This window comes from Myotis brandtii, unplaced genomic scaffold (genome assembly GCF_000412655.1).
Source record: "Myotis brandtii unplaced genomic scaffold, ASM41265v1 scaffold268, whole genome shotgun sequence".
In the NCBI taxonomy this organism is placed as follows: domain Eukaryota; kingdom Metazoa; phylum Chordata; class Mammalia; order Chiroptera; family Vespertilionidae; genus Myotis; species Myotis brandtii.
The window spans coordinates 2,542,504-2,563,413 of NW_005360187.1; the positions used below are offsets into that span (position 1 = coordinate 2,542,504).

The window sequence follows — 20,910 nt, forward strand, 5'->3', positions numbered from 1 at the left end:
AAAGGTAAAGATAAAAATTATGAACAACAAAGTGACAACAAATACATATCTATCAACAAGTGAATCTAAAACTCAAGTGAATAAAAAATCTGATGAACAGAATAAACTGGTGAATATAATAGAATCAGGGGCATAGAAAGCGAGTGGACTGACAATTCTTAGGGGAAAGGAGGTGTGGTGGTGTGGGAAGAGACTGGACAAAAATTGTACACCTATGGACGAGGACAGTGGGGTGGGGTGGGAACCGCCGGGTGGAGGGGAGCTATGGGGGGAAAAAAGAGGAACAACTGTAATAATCTGAACAATAAAGATTTATTTTTTAAAAAAGCAGAAGGGTTGCTATCTGTCAGAGAGAGGGGGCTAGAAAGTCACGCACCCTCTTAAAGAGCCAACACACAAAATTTCGGGTGCAGTCATTCACCTTGGGTTCTGGAAGAGAAAGGGAAGAGTGGACTGAAGCTGTGTGAGGCGAGTCCAGGGTTGGGGGCTCTGGGGTTGGAGCTTGGAGGGTGGCCACCCCATTTTCCCGTGCTGAGTCATTACTTCACACTGTGGAAGATACCTTTCTCTGGTGGACCTTTGCTATCCAGGAGGGTTTTGCCTGGGGGAAAGTCATTGCCCATCCTATTGGAAGACCTCTTGCCCCACCCTGTGGTTGACAGCTTGAGGCTAATTAAGACTGAGTATCAATTGGACTATAGTCAGAGGCAGAACTCTAGAGGTTTAAATCTTTGCCTGATCTCTTTCTGGGCCCGGGACTAGGAAAAACAAACCCTGGTGCACATCTTGGTCCTTTCCAAAGGCACCCAGCACCAGCAGAGAGAGCCCACATGCTGTGGATTGCTGATAGCTCCAAACAGGGTACTAAGGGCTAGTCACAAATAGCATGCAACATTGTCTTGCACTAGTGATTGGGAGTCATAGCAGATCTACCTAATACACAGATACAAACACAAACAGGCAGCCAAAATGGGGAGACAAAAAAAAATCTTCTCCAAAATGAAAAAACAAGAGAATTCTTCAGAAGAAGAGCTAAGCAAAATGGAGATTAAAAATTTGTCAGGTATAGAGTTCAGAATAATGATGGCAAAGATGCTCAACAGCATGTGTTAAAATATAGTAACTACAAAAAAAAGACCAGTCGGAAATGAAGAATGCCTTAGCACTAATAAAGAGCACATTGAAAGGAATACACAACAGATTAGGGGAAGCCCAGGATCAGATCAGTGAAACAGAAGACAAGGTGAAAAAAATCACTCAATCAGAGAACCAAAAAGAAAAAACAATTAAAACACAGGGCAGCTTAAGAAAGCTGTGGGACAACATGAAAGGTAACAATATCCGCATAATAGGGGTACCAGAAGGAGAAGAAAGTGAGCAAGGACTAGAGAATGTGTTTGTAGAAATAATGGCGGAAAACTTCCCTAACCTAGTGAAGAAAAAAGTCACACAAGTTCAGGAGGCACAGATTCCCAAGCAAGAAGAACCAAAATAGGCCCACACCAAGACACACCATAATTAAAATGCCAAAAATTAAAGACAAAGAAAGCAGCAAGAGAAAACCAATTTATTACCTACAAAGGAGATCCTATAAGGCTGTCAAAAACTCTGCAGGCCAAAAGGGAATGGTATGAAGTATTCAAGGTAATGAAAATCAAGGATCTGAAACTAAGATTACTATATTCAGCAAGGCTATCATTCAAAATAGATGGTGAAATAAAGAGCTTCCCAAACACAAAAAGGCTAACAGAGTTTATCACCACTAAACCAGCACTGCAAGAAATGCTAAAGGGACTGCTTTGTTGAGAAGAAGAAATAAAGAGAAATAGAGAGAAACACAGGCATACAGAATTAAAATGGCAATAAATACCCATCAATAATAACCTTAAATGTAAATGGATTAAATGCTCCAATCAAAAGACATAAGATAGCAGAATGGATACAAAAACATGACCCAATTATATGCTATGTACAAGAGACCTACCTCAGAACAAAAGACATACACAGGATGGGACAAAAATTTCCATGCAAATGGAAATGAAAAAAAAAAAGCTCGGGTAGCAATACTTATATCTGACAAAATAGACTTCAAAATGAAGGCTATCACAAGAGACAAAAAAGGTCACTACATAATACTAAAGTGATCGATCCAACAGGAGGATATAAACTTGGTAAACATATATGCACCCAATATAGGAGCACCTAAATAAAATAATAATAATTAAAAAAAAACTTCTACAGGACTTTAAGGGAGAGATCGACAACAATACAGTCATAGTAGGGGATGTTGACACCCCACTGACCTCATTGGATATAGATCTTCCTGACAAAAAATTAACAAGGAAACTGACTCTAAATGACACACTGGATCAGATAGATTTAATTGACATTTATAGAACATTTCACCCCAAAGCTGCAGAATATACATTCTTCTCAAGTGGACATGGGACATTTTCAAAGATACACTACATGTTAGGACACAAACAAGTCTCTACAAGTTCAAGAAGATGGAAATCATATCAAGAATCTTCTCAGATCACAACAGAATAAAATTAGAAATCAACTACAGTAAAAACACAAAAACATTAAAACACATGGAGGCTAAATATCATGTTATTAAACAATTCATGGGTTACCAATGAGATCCAGAAAGAATAAAAAACTTCCTGGAAACAAATTAACACACAACAACCCCAAATCTAAGGGACACAGCAAAAGCTGTCCTGAGAGGGAAGTTCATAGTACTACAGGCCTACCTCAAAAACAAGAAGAATTGATAATAAACTACTTAACCCTACAATTTAAAGAATTAGAAAGAGAACAACAAGAAAATCCCAGAGAACGTAGAAGGAAGAAAATAATAAAGATTAGAGCAGAAATAAATGCCATAGAGACTAAAAAACAAAACAAAAAAAATCAATGAAACCAAGACCTAGTTCTTTGAAAAGATAAACAAGATTGATGAACTGTTAGCCAGACTAATCAAGAAATAAAGAGAGAGGACCCAAATAAATAAAATCAGAAACAAAAGTGGAGAAGGAACAACTGAAACCACAGAAATACAAAGGACTGCAAGAAAATACAATGAACAACTATATGCCAACAACCTGGACAATGTGTATGAAATGGACAAATTCCTAGAAAAATACAATCTCCCAAAAATGAATCAAGAAGAAACAGAAAACCTGAATAGGCCAATAACAACTGATGAAATAGAAGCAGTAATGAAAAAACTTCCAGCAAACAAATGCCCGAGTCCAGACGACTTGACAGGGGAGTTCACTCAAAGAAGAACTAACATATATTTCTCAAACTATTCCAAAAAATCCAAGAGGAAGAAACACTTCCAAATTTTTTAAAAAATATAAATTTTTATTGATTTCAGAGAGGAAGGGAGAGGGAGGGATTGAAACATCAATGATGAGAGAGAATCATTGATTGCTGCCTCCTGCACACACCACCCTGGGGATTCAGCCTGCAATCTGGGCATGTGCCCTGACCAGGAATCGAATCGTGACCTCCTGGTTCATAGGTCAATGCTCCCACTGAGCCACGCCAGCGGGGCACTTCCAAGCTCTTTTTACTAAGCCAGCATTATCCTAATTCCAAAACCAGATAAAGACACCAAAAGAAAGAGAATTACAGGCCAATATCCCTGATGAACATAGATGCTAAAGGCCTCAACAAAATATTAGCGAATCGGATCCAGAAATATATTAAAAAGATCATACATCATGACCGAGTGGGATTTATTCTAGGGATGCAAGGTTGGTAAAATAATTGCAAACCAAGAAACGTGATACATCACATAAACAAACTGAAGGACAAAAATCACATGATCATGTCAATAGAAGCAGAAAAAGCCTTCAACAAAATCCAACACCCGTTTTTTTTATTGTCTAAAGAGTTACATATGTCTCCTTTCTCCCTGATTGACCCCCCCTTCCCAGCCATTCCCACCCCAGGCAAGCCCCCACCACACCAGTGTCTGTGTCCATTGGTTATCCTAATATGCATGCATACAAGTCCTTTGATTGCTCTCTAACTCTCGCACCACCCCTGCCATTTGTCTCTGGATTTACTTTTGTTTATAAAATTATGTTGATCATTATATCCCACATATGAGTGAGATCATATGATATTTATCTTTCTCCAACTTATTTCGCTTAGCATCCAACACCCATTTTTGATAAAAACTCTCAGCAAAGTGGGAATAGAGGGATAATATCTCAACATAATGAAGGCCATTTGTGACAAACCTATAGCCAACATCATACTCAATGGGCAAAACCTAAAACTATTTCCCCTAAGAACAGGTACAAGACAGGGATGTCCGCTTTCACCACTCTTATTCGACATAGTGCTAGAAGTCCTAGCCACAGTGATCAGACAAGAAGAAGAAATAAAAGGCATCTAAATTGGAAATGAGGAAGTAAAACTGTTATTATTCACAGATGACATGATATTGTACATAGAAAACCCTAAAGACGCCACCAAAAAACTATCAGAGTTAATAAATTAATTTGGCAAAGTAGCAGATACAAAATTAATATGCAGAAAGCAGTGGAATTTTTATACACAAATAATGACTCTCAGAAGAGAAACTAAAAATAAATAAATAAATAAATAATCCCAGCCCTAACCGGTTTGGCTCAGTGGATAGAGTATCGGCCTGCGAACTGAAGGGTCCCAGGTTCGATTCCAGTCAAGGGCATGTACCTTGGTTACGGGCACATCCCCAGTAGGGGGTGTGCAGGAGGCAGCTGATCAATGTTTCTCATTGATGTTTCTAACTCTCTATCCCTCTCCCTTCCTTTCTGTAAAAAATCAATAAAGAAATATATTTTTTTTAAAATCCCAGCCTGGCCTGTGTGACCAGGAGGTCATGGCTTGATTCCTGGTCAGGGCACATGCCCAGGTTCCCAAGTGTGGGGTGTATAGGAGGCAGCTGACCAATGGTTCTCTCTCATCATTGATGCTTCTATTTCTCTCTCCCTCTCTAAAATAAAAATTATTTTTAAAAAATAATTCCATTTACCATTGCAACAACAACAAAATGTATCTAGAAATAAACTTAACAAAGGAGGAAAAAGACCTGTACTCAGAAAACGATAGTACATTGAAGAAAGAAATTGAGGACGATACCAACAAATGGAAGCATACACCGTATTCATGTACCAGAAGAATTAACGTCATTAAAATGTCCAAAGCAATCTATAGATTCAATGCAATTCCTATTAAAATACCCATGGCACCCTGGCTGGTGTTGCTCAGTTGGTTGGGTGTTGTTCTATGCACTGAACGGGTCAGGGCACATTCACAGGTTGCAAGCTTGATCCCCCAGCAGGGGGTGAGCAGGAGGCAGCTGATCACTGTTTCCCTCTCACATTGATGTGTGTGTCTCTCTCTCTTCCTCTCTACCTTCCTCTCTATAAAAATCAGTAAGAAATATTTTTAATCTTTTTAAAATAAAATACCAATGTCATATTTCACAGATCTAGAAGAATGTTCTAAAAATTTATTTGGAACCAGAAAAGACCCCTAATAGCCTCAGCAATCTTGAGAAAGAAGAATGGGGTTGGAGATATCACAATACCTGATATCAAACTATACTACAAGGTCACTGTAATCAAAACATCCTGGTATTGGCACAAAAACGGGTATTAGATAAATGGATCAGAACAGAGAGCCTAGAAATCATCCCACACCTTTATGGTCAATTAATTTTGACAAAGAAGGCAGGTGCATACAATAAATGTTGTTGGAAAAGTTGGACAGGTAATACAAAAAATAAAATAAAACTAGACCACCAACTTACACCATACACAAGAATAAACTCAAAATGGATAAAATACTTAAATTGAGAAACCATAAAAATTGTAGAAGACATAGGCAGTAAAATCTCAGACATCTTGCATAGCAGTATTTTTACAGATAAAACTCCAAGGACAAGAGGAATAAAGAAAAAATAAACAAATGGGACTATATCAAACTAAAAAGCTTCTGCACAGCAAAAGAAACCATCAACAAATGAAAAGGGAGCCCTGGCCAGTGTGGTTCAATTGGTTGGAGTGTTGTCATGGTAGAGAAGGGTCACGGGTTTGATTCCCTGTCAGGGCACATATCCAGATTGCAGGTTTGGTCCCTAGTTGGGTGCATACAGGAGGCAAGGAGACAATCAATTGATCTCTCTCTCTCTCTCTCTCTCTCTCCCTCTCCTCTGCCTCTCTCTCTAAAATCAATGGAAACATATCCTTGGGTATTAAAAAAATTAAAATAAAATGAAAAGGGAACTCACTGTATGGAAGAACATATTCAGCAATGATACGTCTGATAAGGGGTTAATTTCCAAAATATATAAAGAACTCCTACAACTCAACACCAGGAAGACAAACAATCCAATTAAAAAATGGGCAAAGAGAGGAGAGACCAAGATGGCGGCATAGGTAAACACTGGAGACTGCTGCCGCAAACAACCACTTCAAAAATACAACTAAAAGATGGAACGGACATCTCCCAGAACCACAGGAAGGCTGGCTGAGGAGAGACTCTTCAACTAGAAGGAAAAATAACAGCACACCGAGGCTCAGAGGAGGCGCAGTGTGGAAAATACTCAGGTGCGGAGGTGCGCGCGCAAAGCGGGCTGGTGGCTGAGAGCGCGGTTGTCGTTTTCGGTCAGGGGGGAGTCTCAGACTCTGAGCTCCAGATACGGGCGAATCGCTGGGGACTCGGACCCAAACGGGAGAAGCGGGAGTGTCTGGCATCAGTTGGAAGGCAGCTTTCCCTCCGAGGTTTGCAGCGGTTCCGGGGGTTCTGAGAAGCAGAGCCTCTGGGAACAGGACTGAGGGCACCATAACGGCTCCCTCCGCCCGCCCTGTTGAGCCCGCCCCGCCCAAGCCCTGCGCAGAGCCATTTGCCGGATCGCCTCAGGCAAAGGCTAGATTAGCACCTCCCCAGAGGACAGAAGTTTTCCGCGGCAGACACAGCTGATTCACACAGCCAGTCGGCCTGGTGGTCAAATCCCTCTAGTATTAACTACAACAATCAAGGCTCAACTAGAACAAGACTGCGCACAAAGACCACTAGGGGGTGCACCAAGAAAGCATAAAAAATGCGGAGACAAAAAAACATGACAGAAATGGAGGATATAGAGCTAAAAAACGCAATTTTGAGGGCTTGCAATAAACTTCTGGAGAGCCTCACGAAAACTAATGAGACCCTCGATGCTATGATAAAGAAACTAGAAATTAAGCATACACGCCCTGAAATAAAGAATATTACACCCAATAGCAGACCAGAGGAGCGCAAGAATCAAGCCAAAGATTTGAAATGCGAAGAAGCAAAAAACACCCAACCGGAAAAGCAAAATGAAAAAAGAATCCGAAAATACGAAGATAGTGTAAGGAGCCTCTGGGACAGCTTCAAGCGTACCAACATCAGAATAATAGGGGTGCCAGAAGATGAGAGACAGCAAGATATTGAAAACCTATTTGAAGAAATAATGGCAGAAAACTTCCCCCACCTGGTGAAAGAAATGGACTTACAGGTCCAAGAAGCGCAGAGAACCCCAAACAAAAGGAATCCAAAGAGGACCACACCAAGACACATCATAATTAAAATGCCAAGAGCAAAAGACAAAGAGAGAATCTTAAAAGCAGCAAGAGAAAGAGACTCAATTACCTACAAGGGAATACCCATACGACTGTCAGCTGATTTCTCAACAGAAACTTTGCAGGCCAGAAGGGAATGGCAAGAAATATTCAAAGTGATGAATACCAAGAACCTACAACCAAGATTACTTTATCCAGCAAAGCTATCATTCAGAATTGAAGGTCAGATAAAGAGCTTCACAGATAAGGAAAAGCTAAAGGAGTTCATCACCACTAAACCAGTATTATACGAAATGCTGAAAGGTATCCTTTAAGAAGAGGAAGAAGAAAAAGGTAAAGATACAAATTGTGAACAACAAACATGCATCTATCAACAAGTGAATCTAAGAACCAAGTGAATAAATAATCTGATGTACAGAATGAACTGGTGATTATAATGAATCAGGGACATAGAAAGGGAATGGACTGACTATTCTTGGGGGGGAAAGGGGAATGGGAGATGCGGGAAGAAACTGGACAAAAATCGTGCACCTATGGATGAAGACAGTGGGTGGGGAGTGAGGGCGGAGGGTGGGGCGGGAACTGGGAGGAGGGGAGTGCGGGGGGGGGAAAAAAAGAGGAACAAATGTAACCTGAACAATAAAGATTTAATTAAAAAAAAATGGGCAAAGAACCTGAATAGACACTTCTCCAAAGAGAACATACAAATGGCCAATAAACATGAAAAAATGTTCAACATCACTAATCATCAGTACATGAGTGGATAAAAAAAAGCTATGGTACATTTATACAATGGAATACTATGCGGCTTTACCAAAAAAAAAGGAACTCTTACCCTTTGCAACAGCATGGATGAACCTGGAGATTATTATGCTAAGTGAAATAAGCCATTCAGAGAAAGACAAATACCATATGATCTCACTTATATGTGGAATCTAATGAACAAAATAAACTGATGAACAAGGTAGGGCTGGAGGCATGGATACATGGAATAGACAGATCTCAGAGAGCCAAACATATATGCATATATGCATAGCCCATGGACACAGCAACAATGTGGTAAAGGCAGGGGTGGGGGAGGGAGACAGGGGAAGGGCAGTGAGGGCTGGGTGGTGGGAGCAAAGGGGGGATAAATGGGGGACATCTGTAATAGTGTCAACAATAAAAAATAAAATAAAATCTGAAACTAGTATACATATATATGTGTGTGTATATATATGTGTGTGTGTATATATGTATGTATATATATGCATATGGATATATATGTGTGTATATATATGTGTATATATGTGTGTGTGTGTGTGTGTGTCTTCACATCATTCACAACAATAAAATTCCAGGAGGACTGAAACCTAACTGAAAGGCAAAACTAAACAGGTTCTCAAAAAAGATACAAGAAGCCCGGCTGGTGTGACTCAGTGCATTGAGCATCGTCCCATGAACCAAGAGGTCACTGGTGCAATTTCGGTCAGGGCACATGGCCTGGTTGCATGGCCCAGTAGGGGGCATGCAGGAGGCAGCCAATAGATGTTGCTCTCTCATCAATGTTTCTATCGTTCCATCTCCCTTCATTTCTATCTAAAAATCAATAAAAAATGTTTTTAAAAAATATACAAGAAAAAAAACAACCTTGATAACTCTGTGTAGGAAAGGATTTCTTAAATAAGACACAGAAAGCACTAGCTATAAAAGATTTCTCTATTTGACTGCATTAAAATTAAGAATGTCTGTTCATGAAAAACACCATTAAAGTTAAATTACAGAGTGAAGAAAGGATACTTATCAATAATAATATATTCAAAACTACTATACTGATCTATATACTCAAAATGGTTAAGATGGTAAATTTTGTTATATATTATCATAATTTTTTAAAAACTCAAATCAATAGGAAAAAGAGATCATGAGCACAAAGAAAAATGGGCAAAAGACATATACTGGCATTTCACAAAAGAGGAACTCTAAATGATCATTAAGCATATGAAAAGTGTTCAAATTCATTTGTTTTCAGGAAAATGCAAATTAAAAATATAGTAACCACCATCCATCAGACTGGCAAAATGTTAAATATCTCATAATAGCAAGTATGGTTTAGAATGTAAAATAATAGAACCTGTATACACTGCTGACTACTTTAGAAAAGAGTTTTGCCTTAACTAGTAAAGGTGAAAATAAGAATACCTTATACTACCTGGGAGAAATACATGAATATATGCACCAGGATTCATGTACAGAAATATTCCCAGCAGCAATGCTATTAATAAAAGCAGGAACAACCCAAATATGCAAAACAGTAAAATTAAAATAATAAATTATGTACATGGTAGTTATAGAATATGGATTATTAGACAGCAATGAAAATGAACTAAAGGAACTATAACATTTTTAAAAATATATATTTTATTGATTTTTTACAGAGAGGAAGGGAGAGGGATAGAGAGTTAGAAACATCGATGAGAGAGAAACATCGATCAGCTGCCTCCTGCACATCCCCTACTGGGTATGTGCCCACAACCAAGGGACATGCCCTTGACAGGAATCGAACCTGGGACCCTTGAGTCTGCAGGCCGATGCTCTATCCACTGAGCCAAACTGGTTAGGGCAAGAACTATAACATTATTAACAAAATATTGACTAGACAGAAAATAATAGAAACTATAATTCTATTTATATAAAGATCAAAAGAAACAAAAGTTAACTATATTGATTAGGAATGCATATTTATATATAGATAATAAAACTAAAGAAGAGCAAGGAAGTGATTAAAATTCAGGAGCACCAGAAAAAAAAGAGATTGTGATGGGTTTCTAGGGTGTTAGCAAGGTTCTATCTCTTTCCCTGGGTGAATTACTGTATTTACAATATTTCAAATTGTACAATTTATGTTTTATGCAATTTTTGGTATGTGTTATGTTTCACATTTTTAAGTAAAAAATTAGAGTGCAATATATATGACTAGGTATATAATCTTGTACTGGGTAAGGCATAAGCATACTACCAAATGAGAAACTATAAAAGAAAAAATTAAAATCTATGCTGTTTAAGGATGTATATATAGTTCTAAGAACTAAAGGAAAAATATATGTGATTAGTGTAGAAACCAAGTGGGAACCTCTAGGAGAGAGAAGTAGCTATGATCAGAAAGCCATACACAAATTGCTTCTGGGTGCTGGTTTCTTGACCTGAGTGGTGGCAACATAGATGCTTATGTTATAACTATTTACTTAACTATATGTTTATCATATTTCACAATGAAAAAGCTATTTTAAAATATGTAAATTAAATATTCTTACCTGAATTCTTGAAATCAAATCCTGCATTCTTATGGTTCGGGCTTTTTCGACATAAGCTATCAGATCCATCATCTCTTCTGTTGTCTCAGGGATTTTTAATGCATGTTCTTTAATTGCTTCAAATTCACTGCAAATACTGAAATAATACTCTGCTTTACTATAGTTATGGTAATGAATGCTGTATTATACTCAATGAATGAGTTGTTATGATTACTATAAAATAGGAACTATGATATCCTAAAAATAATTGGTTAATTCACTAATATATCTTAAAATATTTAAGCATAACTTACCTAGTATAACTCAGCATACACCTATAAAATTAAGGTAACATTTTCATATAACATAGAGCATATTTTGGATCAGGTCCTAAATCTAAATCCTGCCTCAGCTGTTACTAGCATTGTGAACTAAGGCAAATCTCTGAGGTTTCGTTTTATATCTATAAAATAAAGTTAATAACATTCATCTTACTAGATTGTTGTAATATAACAATGAATGTAAAAGGGCCTAGTACATAGTATACTCTCATCTATATATACAAAAGCCTAAGCTACCAGCCGACCGGCCAACAGGCCAACTGGCTGGTAGCTATTATGGTAACTGACCACCAGGAGGCACACGCTCAATGTAGGAGCAGAAATCACAGGCATGGAAATATGGAACAGACTGATGAATCTCAGAGGGAAGAGGGGAGAGGGGAGGGTGGGAAGAGATTAACCAAATATCATATACGAAATACTAGAGGCCCAGTGCGTGCACTGGTGGGGTCCCTCAGCCTGGCCTGCGCCCTCTCGCAATCCAGGACCCCTCAGGGGATGTCAGAGAGCCAGTTTCCACCCAATCCCCGCAGGCCAGGCTGAGGGGCTCCACCAGTGCATGAATCTGTGCACTGGGACTCTAGTTTACTAATAACCATATTGTTAGTATAATTATTAGTTTTATTATTATTAGTGCCTCTTGTGAAACATGGTAGTATAGCAGGTAAAAAGATCAAACCCCTGTATACATTTTTAAAAATCTATAATTCTCTTAGAATATCCTATATATGAAAGAATAGATATTTTATCATCATTATTCAACTAAAGAACTTCATAGAACTTTTCCCCTGTATTGCATAGAACTTCGCAATATCTGTATTGTCATGCCATTACCAGAAATATCAGAAAAACCTCATGCAAAAACCAAGTATATAAGAGGTGATTAAAAAATTTAGTTTATTCAGGTATTTTATTTCCATTATGTGGTAAATATATTTCATTCATTTAATAAATAATTGAGTATCTAAAATATGCTACACAAAGTTCTAAGCAATGGAGATATAACAGCAAACAGATAAAGTCATTTATCTCATAAAGCTTATGTTCAAGTTGAGAGACAAAAGCACATAAATACATAACACAAAGTTAGGTAGTAAAAAGTGCTATGAAGAAAAAGTAATATAAAGAATTATGGAGTGTACTTCTTTCTCAAGATTGGGGTCTTTTTTTTGGTTTCATATAAATTTTTGGAGTGTTGGTTCTAGATTTGTGAAATATGCAGCTGGTATTTTAATATGGATTGCATTGAATCCATAGATTGCTGTGAGTAATATGGACATTTTAATGATGCTGACTCTACCAATCCATGCATATGGTATATTATTCCACATATTTATATCTTCCTCTAAATCTTTTTTTCAATGTCCTGTAGTTTTCTGAGTACAGGTCTTCTACAAACTCTTCGGTTAAGTTTATTTCTAGGTTTCTTAATTTTTTTGTTGCAATGGTAAATGGGATTGTTTAGTTTTTCTTTCTGAGAATTCATTACCTGTATCTATAATAATAAAAGCATAATATGCTAATTAGACTGGATGTCCTTCCGGACGACCTTCCAGATGAAGCCCAGGCTGCGAGGGAAGCCTAGGTCCCGGGTGCCAGAGGGAAGCCAGTGCTGGCAGCTGAGGGAAGGAAGGCCTACTCTTGCATTAATTTCATGCATCAGGCCTCTAGACTATATATATATATATATATAAGCCTAAGCAACCAAACAACTGAACAACCAGTTGACCCGTCGCTATGACATGCACTGACCACCAGGGGAAGACGCTCAACGCAGGAGCTGCCCCCTGGTGGTCAGTGTGCTTTCACAGCGCGAGTGCCACTTAGTTGATCGACCCAGCCTGGTGGCCCACCAGCCTGGCGGCAGCCACTCACTTCCTCAGTAGTCCTGCAGGTCTAATCTCTGGAGAACGGGCCAGGCAACGATGGATCAGAGCCGCTGGCACAATCCTGACAGCACTGCCAGCCTCCTGGAAGGAGGCTCCCGACAACCGACAACCATTGCGAACATCAGCAGGATGGATCTAGATCCCTGGCTGGCAAGGGTGTCCTACCGCCCGCCCGGAGGACCGACCACATCCCAGCCCTCCAGCCCCTTCGGGACAAGCGCCAGATGCAGGGCTCACAGCTGGCAAGTGCCGCTGCAGTGGCACGAGCCCACAGCAGGGGCAGCGGGGCTGAGATGAGTGAGAGCGGCAGGCAGGAGCAGCAGGCAGTACTGGACTGCAGGTTTGGCTTGATCCCCACAGGCCACCCCGAGGGACCCCACCTGTGCAAAAATTCATGCACCAGGCCTCTAGTTGGGTAAAAATACCATTGATTTCTGGATATTAATTTTGGATTCTGCTACATTGCTGAATTCATTTCATTAAATCTAGTAGTTTTTTGGTAGTCTTTACGATTTCTATGTACAATATCATGTCATCTTCGAATAATGACAGTTTTACTTCCTCATTTCCAAATTGGATGCCTTTTATTTCTTCTTCTTTTCTGATCGCTGTGGCTAGGACTTCCAGTACTATGTTGAATAAGAGTGGTGAAAGCAGACATCCCTGTCTTGTTCTTGATCTTAAGGGAAATGCTTTTACTTTTTATCCATTGAGTATGATGTTGGCTGTAGGTTTTCCATATATGACCTTTATTATGTTCAGGTATGACCCTCTATTCCCACTTTGCTGAGAGTTTTGTTTTTAATCTGAAATAGGTACTGGATTTTGTCAAATGCTTTTTCTGCAACTATTGATATGATCATGTGATTTTTATCCTTCATTTTTTAATGGGGTGTATCACATTTATTGATTTGCAAATATTGTGTCAGCCTTGCATCCCCAGAATAAACCCCGCTTGGTCATGGTGTATAATCTTTTTGATGTATTGCTTGATCCGATTTGCTAATATTTTGTTGAGGATTTTAGCATCTACGCTCATCAGGGATATTGGCCTGTAATTTTCTTTCTTTGTAGTCTTTATCTGGTTTTGGAATTAGGCTAATGCTGGCTTCATAAAGAGCTTGGAAGTGTTCCCTCCTCTTGGTTTTTTGGAATAGTTTGAGGAGGAAAGGTGTTAGTGCTTCTCCGAACCAAAGGTAAAACTCCCCTGTGAAGCTGTTTAAACCAGGGCTTTTGTTTGCTGGGAGTTTTTTTTATTACTGCTTCAATTTCATCAGTAGTTATCAGCCTATTCAGGTTTTCTAATTCTTCCTGACTGAATTTTGGAAGACTGTAAATTTCTAGGAATACATCCATTTTGTCCAGGTTGTCCAGCTTGTTGGAGTATAGCTGTTCATAGTATTTTTTTTACAATCCTTTTACTTCTGTGGGGCCCATTGTTACTTTACTTCTTTCATTTCTGATTTTGTTTATTTTGGTCCTCTCTCTATGTTCTTAATGAGTGGCCATATCACTCTCATATGATTTCTCAAAAGAAACTTTGCAGACCAGAAAGGAGTGGCAAGAAATATTCAAAGTGATGAATAGCAAGGACCTACAACCAAGATTACTCTACCCAGCACAGCTATCTGAATTGAAGGTCAGATAAAGAGCTTCACAGACAAGAAAAAGCTAAAGGAGTTCATCACCACAAAACCAGTATTGCATGAATGTTGAAGGGTATTTTTTTAAGAAAAGGAAGAAGGAAAAGAAGGAGGAAGGAAGGAAGGAAGGAAGGAAGGAAGGAAGGAAGGAAGGAAGGAAGGAAGGAAAGGAGGAAGGGAGGAAGGAAGGAGAAATAGAAATAGTAGTAGTAGTAGTAGTAGTAGTAGAGGAGGAGGAAGAAAAAGAAGGAGGATGAGGAAGAGGAGGAGGAGGAGGAGAAACTAAATACATATCAAGTATTGAATCTAAAAATCAAAATAAAAGAACCAGAAGGCTATTAAACAAAATAAACTGATGAATAAAATAGAATCAGAGGCATGGAAACATGGAACAGACTGATGATTCTCAGCAGGAAGAGGGTGGGGGCGGAAAGAGATTGACTAAAGAACTTATATACATATATGCATTACCTATGGACATAATAGGGTGGTGAAGGCCAGAGCAGGGTGGGAACTGAATGGAGGGGGGCAATGGAGGGAAAATAGAAGGATATCTGTAATACTCTCAACAATAAAGATTTTAAAAAATAAAATACAATGTTTCTTTTCTATGCTAAAAACACACACACACACAAATGGGCAAAGGACCTAAATAGACACTTCTCCAAAGTGGATATACAGAAGGCCAATAGACATATGAAAAAATGCTCAATGTGACTAATTATCAAAGAAATTCAAATTAAAATGACAATAAGGTATCACCACACATCTGTTAGAATGGCTATCATCAACAAATCAACAAATGACAAGTCCTGGTGAGGATGTGGAGAAAGGGAACCCCAGTGCACTTTTGGTGGGAATGTAGACTGGTACAGCCACTGTGGAAAACAGTATGGAGTTTCCTCAAAGAATTAAAAATGGAACTGCCTTTTGTCCCAGCAATCCCACTTCAGGAAATATATCCTAAGAATCCCAAAACACCAATCAGAAAGAATATTTGCACTCCTATTTCACAGCAGCATTATCTACAACAGCAAAGATCTGGAAACAGCCCAAGTGTCCATCAGTAGATGATAAAAATGCTGTGGTACATTTACACTATTGAATACTATGTAGTTGTAAAAAAAAGAAGGATCTCTTACTCTTTGAGACAGCTTGGATGGATCTGGAGAGTATTATGCTAAGTGAAATAAGCCAGTCAAAGAAAGATAAGTGTCACATGATCTCATATGTAGAATCTAATGAACAAAATAGAGCCAGAGACATAGAAGGATGGAACATACTGATGGATCTCAGAGGGAAGACGGGGGTGGGTGGATGGGTGGGGAGATATTAACTGGGGAACTTATATGCATATATGCACAGCTCATGGATACAGACAATAGTGTGGTGAATGCCTGGGAGGGGTGGGTGCAGGGTGTAGGGTGGTCAATGGGAAAAAGGGGGGAATATTAGTAATACTTTTAACAATAAAGATAATTTTTAAAAAAAAAAGATTATGTAGTGTAGAGAAAGGACTATTATTTTATACAGTGGCCAGCGAAGGCCCCTTTAGGGAGGTGATATTCAGCATGAGAAAAGAAAAAAGTGAGTCATTCAAATAACAGAAGGAAAACTTCCAAGAAGAAAACACAGCAAGATAGAAAGCCTGAGGTAGCAATAAGCTTGGCATATTTTAGAAATGGCAAGCAGGCCAACATGAATACAAAGGCAAGTTAGAGAGGTAAGTAGAAATCAACTCATGTAGGGCTTGATAGTTAAGACTAAAATTTTAGGAGGTATGTGTTAATATGGTTAATGCAAAAAAAAGACATATGATCATATTAGGGGTGCCTTCTTCTTTCTAGAGCAGACTCTGAGTGTTTGGGGGAGAGACATTGCAGCAAAAGAAAAGGAGGCAAACAAAATAAGAGCATGGTAGCTCAAGCAAATGGTAAACCAAACTGTGAAGTAAGCAAAATGCGCGCACACACACACACACACATGCACACACACACACACTCACATTCAGCTAGCAGGCCACAGTTTATTAATCCAATTATATAGCCACCTTGCAAAGTAGGTATTAATGTCTTATTAATTGAAAGTCTACAGTCTTTTGATTTTTTGCAACCTGTGTCCAAACACTAGTTTATTTATATTTCTTTTTTTAAAAAAATTCTGGGTTGTCTCAAAACTACCCTCAAATAATAGCAAACAAAAAGAAACCAGACCAGGCCTGGCTGGTGGGGCTCAGTTGGTTGGGTGGCGTCCTGAGCACCAGGAAATTGCTGGTTCAATTCTAGGTAAAGGGCACATACCCTGGGTTGAGGGCTCATCCCTGGTAGGGGACGTGCAGGAGGCAGCTCATAGATGTTGCATTCTCACATCAACGTCTCTCTCTTTCTCTGTCTTCAGAGAGAATTAAGGAGATCCCTCTCTCTGAAAAATCAATAAACTATCTTAAAAAAGAAAGAAACCAGATCAGTGGTACTACAAAGGAACCTCCCTAGGAGGCAGTTATGGAGAAAAAGTTGTAAGTACTTATATTTTAATCTTTTGTTTTTAAACAAGTGTTATTATGAGCAAAATATTTCTTTTAGCCCAATACTTCTAAGTTTGGCAATAAATTCCACTTACCATTCATTTTCGTTTCTATGTTTTGTAGCTATGTCATTTAATAATTTATTTGCAAAGGCTCTTGCTTTATTTGTTAGGCCTTTCTTCAAATCTTCACAATCCAAACGAACCATAGGGAAATGAACCCACTGAGGTAAAAGCATTATTTCTGAGGCAAGGTTGAAAAATTTTTCTAAAAACTTAAAAAAACACACAAAAAAATGCTTAGCATTTTAAAATTCATCAGTGATTCTATATTACAGTATTGTGGTATAGTATTATGGTGGACTTCTTAATTATGTAATATAAATGTAAACTCATTTCTTTTTGCTAATTGATTAAATTTGTCCCCTTTGTTGCATAAATCATTTTTCACCTGTCCTTTCACTAAGGAATTTGCCAATCTACCAGTAAATATCCAATATGGTACCATTTATAACATCCCTATCTAAAAATTTCAGGCCCTGGCTCAGTTGGTTAGAGCGTTGTTCCAATACACCAAGGTTGTGGGTTCAATCCCAGTCAGGGCACATTCAAAAATCAACCAATGAAGGCATAGATAAGTGGAACAACAAATCGATGTTTCTTCTCTCAATATTCTCACATTCATTCTCTCATTCTCTCTCTCTCTCTCTCTCCCCCACTCCCGTTCCTCTTTCTCTAAAATCAATAAATTTAAAAAATTTAAAAATAAAAATTTTAAAAGTGAAATTTCTCTCAGTAACTATTAAAAAAAAACTTTTGCCAAAGTCAACTCATCTCTCTGTTTAGAAACAAATCTATATCATGTGGCAATTTGTGTAGCTAACAAATACTTGCTTGAGCCATACCTGATGCCTCACTGAAGATTCTAATGCAGTCTTCAGGAAACAAAGTATAAGGAATTTTTGGTTTTGATCAAAATAATCCAAAAAAGAAATATTGTGTTCTGCCATTACCAAAAATCCAACATAATGGAATTTATACAACTTCTTAATACCCAGACACTGGGATAATTTTTAACAATTAAACAAAGTAGTACAAAGAAAACCTAACAAGTTATGTTGCATTTTGTGAAAGTGAAATATACCTACCAACTTTGGGCAACTTTGACTTAATTCCATATTCCATCTTTAATGTTGCCTCTCTACCTTCTTACCCCATCTCCATCCCCCACCTATTAAAGATATTTTCCCTGTACTTCTCTCTCTCTCAAGGCTACCCTATTTCTCTAGTCTCCATTCATTTTTGTTTCTACGGTTGAGCTTAAAATTTTCAGTGTTTAAGGGAGCTGAGAATAGTAATTAATTCAAAGACTACATTGAGCACCTGCCTGATTCTTGGTTGGAAACATAGCAAAGAGACTAGAAAGAGCTAATGGACACTGGAAAAGGGACAGATATTTTCTTATTCTCAAGTATCATCATCTAGTTTTTCTGGATTGTAATTAACTGATATGAAAAAGAAAATTGGCTGGATCAAAGAAAATGTGGGACACTGGAAACACAAATGTCCATTTACAGTAGAAAAGATGGCATATCAATACAATGAAGTGCTATGCTATAATAAACTATGACTACATGCAAAATATAGTATACAAACTACAATTACAGTATGTCTAGAATTGACAAAGAAATGCAGGGATATATACTAAACCTAAAAGTAAATTTTAAATATATATTTTTATTCATTTCCTTCCTCTCTGAAATCAATAAAAATAAATAAATATATATATGTATGTATGTATATATATGTGTGTATATATATATATATATATATATATATATATATATATATATATATATATATAACATTAAATACAGATTTATATAGTGGAATACTACTCAGCAATAAAAGGAAGAAGTTACTGATAGACACAACAACATAGATAAATCTCAAAAACCTTACATTAATATAAGAAACCAGACACAAAAGAGTATGTATGTATGATTTCATTAGAAAAGAAAAACCTATAATTACTGAAAGTATGTCAGTAGTTGCCTAAGGTCAGGTTTAGGGAGAACTGACTGGGATGGCATATAAGGAAACTTTCTGAGGTGGTGAAAACATTTTATATCTTGACTCTGGTGATAGTTGCATTGGTGTATAAATTTGTCAGAACTCATTTAACTATACAATTAAAATGGGTGCATTTTATTATATGTAAACCAACCTCAATTAAGTTGTTTTTTTAAAGTTAATAATTCTTGAAATTAATCAAGAATGGAAAAGGGAATGGATTGATGAATAAATATGTGATTAAGCTAACATAGTAAAATATTAGAATCTAGGTGGAACTCTTCATAAAATTTCTTCAACTTCTCTGTATGCTTAAATAGTTCATAATAAAATGTTGAAAAATTAAAATGTCTATATTATACTTTATGAATAAAAACTAAACAGTCAATAGAGAGAAGATGAAAAAACAAAAGCATACTTTTAACCAATAGAACAAGGTCCCTTCAAAAGGTAGAAATCTTTTCTCATTTAATTACTTTTTCCCCACTGCTTCTGGAATTATCATTCTGAAACTCTGATCCAAGTATATTACTTCAATGGCTAAAAACCTACAAAACAAAGTACAAACTCCTAAGCAAATATACTTGAAGGTTTTCACCTATAGCTCCAACTTACATTTCCAACTTCATATTCTTTTTTTTTTTCATTTATAAATGTACTAGAGGCCCAGTGCATGAATTCATGCACAGGTGGAGTCTGGCCAGGCCAGCCCCAATAGGGGCAGATCAGGGCTGGGCCTGCCTGGCGAGGGGCTGCAGGGGGTTGGCCGGCTGGCTCCAACCCCGATTGGAGTGGGGGGCCAATTGGGGGTGGGGCTGGCTGAGGGGAGGGGCTGTGGGCTGATGGGGTGGGGAGGCCAATCAGGGGCCAGGCCAGCTGGGGAGAGGGGCCGTGGGAGGTTGGCCAGCTGGTCCTGCCCCTGATCAGAGTGGGGGGACGATCAGGGGTTTGTCCAGCCAGGGGGACGGGCTACAGAAGGTTGGCCAGCCGGCCCCAACCCCTATTGGGGTTGGTGGCAATTGGGGGTGAGGCCAGCCAGGGGGTGAGGCAACAGGGGGTTGGCTGGCCCCCCCACCCTCAATTGGGGTAGGGGAGGCCAATTGGGGATGGGGCCAGATGCGGGGAGGGGCTGCAGGAGGTTGGCCGGCTGGCCCCTCCCCCTACTGGGGTAAGGGGGCAATTGGGGGCGTGGCAGGGGGGTTGGCCACCGGCCCCACCCCTGATCTGGCCGGTTTGCAGGCTGAAATGGGTGTCATAGCAACCAGTTGTTCTGTCCTTCCAGTCATTACCTTGTTCTGGTTGCTGGCTTTTTATATATATAATAGAGGCCCGGTGCACAAAAATTTGTGCACTCTGGGGGGAAGGGGGGGTCCCTCAGCCCGGCCTGTGCACTCTCGCAGTCTGGGACCCCTCGGGAGATAACGACCTGCTGGCTTAGGCCTGCTCCTGGGTGGCAGAGGGCAGGCCCAATCCCTAGGTGCAGCCCCTGGTCGGGCTCAGAGCAGGGCTGATTGGGGAGTTGGGGCACCGCCCCCTGTCATGCACAGAGCAGGGCAGAT

General features: G+C 38.8%; 1 protein-coding gene across 1 annotated transcript in view; it reads right to left on the reverse strand.

The window, feature by feature from the left end:
• DNAH12 (dynein, axonemal, heavy chain 12) overlaps positions 1-20,910 on the reverse strand; it is a 260,675-nt gene that overhangs the window by 193,483 nt on the left and 46,282 nt on the right. The window contains exons 14-15 of the mRNA XM_014541350.1: positions 17,375-17,553; positions 10,904-11,039 (exon numbers count right to left, since the gene is read on the reverse strand). Coding sequence (XP_014396836.1) covers positions 10,904-11,039; positions 17,375-17,553 — 315 coding nt within the window. The remainder of the gene's footprint in view (positions 1-10,903; positions 11,040-17,374; positions 17,554-20,910) is intronic.